This window comes from Atta cephalotes (assembly GCF_000143395.1).
Source record: "Atta cephalotes unplaced genomic scaffold scaffold00017, whole genome shotgun sequence".
NCBI lineage: Eukaryota > Metazoa > Arthropoda > Insecta > Hymenoptera > Formicidae > Atta > Atta cephalotes.
The window spans coordinates 2302339-2308005 of record NW_012130081.1 but is presented as its reverse complement, the minus strand read 5'-3'; the positions used below and the strand labels follow the sequence as shown (position 1 = coordinate 2308005).

Below are 5667 nucleotides of genomic sequence, written 5' to 3'. Positions count from 1 at the left end.
TTGTAATAACTTAAAAAAAATTTCCGAGATTCTCGAATCATTTTGAGATAAAAATTTTAATTAAAAAATATCGAGACAATAATGTTTGAATTATAAGCATCTAAAGTAAGTAAATCATATCATCAAAAGGTCACGCGTTTAAGTGTTGTATGTATAACGCAAAGTTATCCAATCATATTTGAACGTGCAATCTTTGAATAATTCACTAACTTTAAATAGCTGTAATTCAAAAATTATTATAGTCTCATATTATATGATACATGCGATATATATTTCAGCGCAATAATAATATACACATAATTTATTTCTAACTAATAATAACGTTATCATTAAGTTTTATTTAATATTTAATTTTTTTGCAACAAATAATTAGAAAATTACTTAATTAGATAATTCAAAAATCCGGCATATGCTCAACATATCGACATGTTGAATTCGTACTTGAATATTCGCGATTCATTGGATATTGATGAGTCATAAGAAAATTTATCCACAAAGTTTCTGGCAACAAAAAAAGCAAACAAGATCATGCTCAAAAAAGAAACGTCCGCAGCAAGTGAGTTTACAGTAATAACAGCATAACATAATATTTCGCTAGAAAGAACGTAGTCGTCACCGGATTCATTTAAGTTTAATAGGATTATTTTTAATCCCGCGGTTCTACTGCGGCTTCTTCGTATCCTTTTCTTCGTCAGCTACCGAGAGTTCAGAGTTCTAAGAGACAGGAGTTGGACCGCTAAATGAGTCTCAACCGTGATCCTCGTACTGAATAATGCATAAAAGCCCCGATATTTTTATACAAAACGGAGAACTTCACTTTTGGCCATTTTTCTTTTCTACTTCAGAAATGATGATGAATTATTAAATCAAATTGAAGAGAACTTACATCACTTGTTAAGATCAATTACAGAAAATATCGCCCTCTTTAAAAGTGACACAATTAAAATTGATCTTTGAGTTATCATGAATGATTTAAATAAACATTACCTTATCAATCATCAAAAGTGAAATAATTTTAATTTTATAAAAAAATCCTCACGATACAAAAAAGAGAGTTTAAAAAATCGTCAAAATCATCACAACCAAAATAACTCTTTAAGGAACGAAAATGACAAAAATTACATTTGATCATGTTAAGAATGTTTTTTTTTTATTATTCAAATTAATTAGTCAATAATTTTCTGTCAAGTTTTTTGAAAAATAATTTCTTCTCTCTTATGAAGATTTTATAAATCACTTTTGAAGTAAGGGAGTGATACAAGTCTTAGTGTATTATAATTTTAAATGATGTTATAATACTACTGTATGCTACTTTAATACACGTTCTATAATAATCACTCAAATCCGTATAACTTTCTACATATTAAATTTTCGCTTACGCTAATTATCTTATGACGATATATGTATATATATATATATATATATATATATGTATATATATATTATTTCTGTATATAATTTTAAAGGAAGTTAGCGTGATATTCTCAGATATGTAAAGATGAAAGGCAACCGTGCGTAGATGCGATCCTTTACAAAAGGAAAATGGGATTTCATTACATAGCAAAATTCATAATGGGAAGCCCGTTTGCAATTTATCGTATATATAATGGAGAACCGAAGAGTTTTTAAGTCGAAGTAATTTACGATACACTTTGTAAAGGCTGATGCTTGCAGTGCTGCAGGGACAAGTATTCGTTTAATGCGCGAGCGCATTAAATGAATACTTGTCCCTGCTTTCTAAATTAAAATGTACAAGCTTGACGATATATCTACATGTGAGCGCGTTATTATACGTTTTTTTACTACCTCAGCGTTCTGTACTTTGTGCCGCGTCAGCAGAGCACTAGCGCAATGAAAATAGATATGTAACGTTGGCGTTAATTAAAATCATTACGTAACATTTGTCGAGTATTCTTGATAGCGCGCGCAAAAGCACTCACCCTCGGCATCGCAAAGTGTTTCTTTCCATGGGGAGAAGGTCTAGTGCGTTAATCCCCGTTCGTTGAGATTATTAAATCGTATTAAAATCCGAGAATAGATTGCATCAATTAGAGTATTCACAATACATCATGCTCGTTGTAAAGTTGTCAATTAAAAAAATTGCAAATTTCTTGTGCATATCGTTCTTTGTTCGCTATTTCGACATTTATTGCTCGCCAGAGGAAAAACCTCTTTACGTATTAAAGCAATGTACGTGCTTAAAAAAATGTTTTCTTCCATTAAAATTTTTTTTTTACATAAAACAAACGTAAATAATGTCCGAAATAGTTTAGTCGGGCGGATACATGGCATTCAATATTTATGTTATATTACTTTTCATGTTTAATTTAAATATATAGAAATACCACAAATATATTGGCTTCCATAACAATGATTTATTAATCAATTTAGAGTTGCTTGTCTGCTAATAAATACATGTTTTAATAATTATTGCCAACTGCAATCAACAACCAGAAATTATTTTTGATAAATAAAAGTATCAGTATTCGTCTATCTCGCGAATCACGAACATAACTTTACATGCAAAAATAATTAATATTATATCAATTTAATATATTTATGAAATAAGCAAATAAACAAGCATATATAAAAATAAATAAAACTTTAGTTTTATAAATGAAATGATTAATATATATGCGTGTGCTGGTACTAAAGTAAAGTACGATAAACTTTGTTGTTTTTAAATCAATGCATCGGTTAAGAAATTTCGAGTGCATTTCCATTTCAAATCAAGATTCTATCCGAATCTGCAGATTCAATCGAGAAATTCACCGTCGCGACGTGGCGCATCTTGGTTATTCCCCCTCAACCATCGGATATACACGTAATCTTATCACGACGCGGTCATTCAATTGCTTCAGCCACCGCATGATATTTGTCCGAACATGACTTCCAGGCTACGAGAGTACAGCGCCGGTGGCAGACATAATGGGTCCCCGGGAGCAAAGGGTGCCATCGGGCTCGACGATCACCCTGAGGTGCGTCATATTGTCGCCGTATCAGACCCGTCCCATCAGGGGTGTACAATGGCTTCGGGATAACAAACTCCTAACATTCCAGGTAATGCAGCCTCAGCTGGATACGCGGGGTCGCTCTAATGAAATTTCTGTTTGACGACCGAGAATCGAGAAGGACGGGAGAAAAAAAGGGGCGCTCGTATATCATCACACTCGACGCGAAGGGATGTGGATCATATGGTGTCCCTAACCGTGTCTTTCAACATTTTTGTTTGCGTGATAGCCTGCGTCGGCTGTTTCTTTCGTGCTATATGTAATGATTGAAAGCTGTTGGCGGTCGACGCGGTTTTGCTGGTGCAAGATGCATTGCTCGCGATTATCTTTGTCAATATTCGCGTTCTTTGAAACATCCATCTGAGACTCGCCTTCTTTAGCGATATTATTCTTTACATTATTTATTGTATTATAACATAAATTGTTCTTTGCGTTTTAAAATGTTTAAAAATTGTAATATATATTAAAGCTTATTTTCGGAATAATGTCTTACGATTATAATTGACGATTTATTTGTTAAAATAAATTTATTTTTCGATTTATTTTTCGATATAACTAAACTCTTAAATGAGCATTATAAAATTAATATTATATATATATATATATCATTATTTAGATGTGAATATGTTAGATGCTATTATTTTTTTGCATGTGCGACTTGTGACTTTATGCATTGTCAATTTAGCATACTATATCATTTTATTATTTCATATTTATGAAATAACTCTCTATATTGTAAATGATTGTTAGTTTGCATTGTTTCGATTGATTCAAAAAACATTAGGTTTCGCTTTTAGTGTACATAAAATACACATTTAGATAATGAAATCTCAGTTCGAACATGAAATTTGATATGTGAGAGATGTAGAAACAAAAACTTAAATTTTTTTCAAATTTATTTATAAACTACATAAAATTTTATAACATGAATAAGTACAAATTTTTATATGCAATTCGGCAAAATAGAAAAGATAAATTAGTAACACATCCCATGTCCCCATTTTTTCGATTTTATTATAAATTTTGGAAGATAAGAAATAAAAAAATGAAAAGCTTTTTGTTTCTATATCTTTCAAAGAAGTATTTAAAAAATTTTCTGTACTTACTTCATCATTGAACTCACATTTGTTTACTCTTCATCCAGGCAGCGCGCGGAGGGATAAATGTAGAAACCGAAAAGGGTGCGGCACGTACAGTATCCGTGTTGACTTTGGCGTCGGTGACTCAAGATGATGTTGGAAACTATTCATGCAGGCCGACGGAGGGTCGATCAGCCACTGTCAGCTTAGTCGTTGAGGAAGGTTAGTTTCAGTCTTTTACTATTCATGTGGATTATAACGAGAAAATAAACTAGCAATATCCGATAAATAATTTTACTATAATATATAAGTATATTTATATACATATATTTATATATATTTCTAATTACTGATTGTATATGTCATAAAAATATATGTTTAAAATAAAATAGAAGAGACAAAACGGGTTAAAGAACTAAAATAACATGGTATAATAGAAAAATGTATAAAAGTATATTAGATACACTTCGTGAAACATAATGATATAATAACAGTATACTTATGTGCCTTGGGATCTTCCGGGAAATCTCGCTGTCGCCGGATGTGCTACGTGTGTAGCCGGAACCCCATCGGGGTGCGCCGATATTCTATTTCCTTCTACGCTTGCGTGTATCCTCCGCGGGGTACAAGCATGATGTAAAGTCGTGCCTTAGGATTACTTGAAACACTTTAAAGTTTTAAAGAGGCGGCGGTATTTCACGCTGGAGCTATTTGTCTAGCTCAGCCCCTCGGTCGCCACGGCAGGGATGAAAAGGAGCGGAAGGACGAGATGGGTCGGGAGAGAGGAGGATTGCGAAGGGGATGGAAAAGACGGAAGACCGTTTGGGCTTGCTCGGGCGCGTGTATGTACTCCTGCGCGAGACGAAAAGCGGGAATATCCGAGGGATGAGGTACGAGGAATGGCGGAAGGAGAGAAATTGCGGTTCATAGATAGAAGAATGGTGACGAAGAGGAAGTGGAGTTTGAGAGAAAGAAGGAAATTTGCGGAAGAAAGAAATAGATATAAGCGAAACTCTCTCTCTCTCTTTGCTTTCTCTTTGTTACTTTCCTCTCTCCATTCAAGCTTCGCTGCACATCTTATTTTGTTTTACTTTTTCCTCTTTAAGAGTGAATGAATAATAAATGTGAGAGAGAAGAGAGAGAGAGAGAGAGAGAGAGAGAGAGAGAGAGAGAGAGATACATGAGAAGGAGTGGAGAATGAAAATGAAAGTAAATAGTTTTAAACAATCGATGAAGTCAAAGAAGTATTATATACAAAAAAGGACAAAATTATTTGCTCCATCTCTCCTTTTATACTGTACACTTTTAACATATTTTAACACATTTTTTAATTGACTATAGATTTACACATGTACTTTTTAATCATTTGTTTCCCTACCGAAAAGTCTTATCGATTTTTCTTTGTGGATGATAATCGTCTAAATAAGTACACCCAGGATTGGCAACGTTATTTTAAAAGTAACGCATTATCACACACACACACACACACACATACACACACACACACACACACACACACACACACACACACACACACACACACACACACACACACACACGCGCGCGCGCGCGCACTA

At 33.5% G+C, this 5667-nt stretch overlaps 1 protein-coding gene across 1 annotated transcript in view; it reads left to right on the top strand.

The window, feature by feature from the left end:
* The window catches only part of LOC105618514, a 126085-nt gene that overhangs the window by 108858 nt on the left and 11560 nt on the right, over positions 1–5667 (top strand). Inside the window, 2 exon segments of the mRNA XM_012200046.1 lie at positions 2897–3060; positions 4156–4312. Coding sequence (XP_012055436.1) covers positions 2897–3060; positions 4156–4312 — 321 coding nt within the window.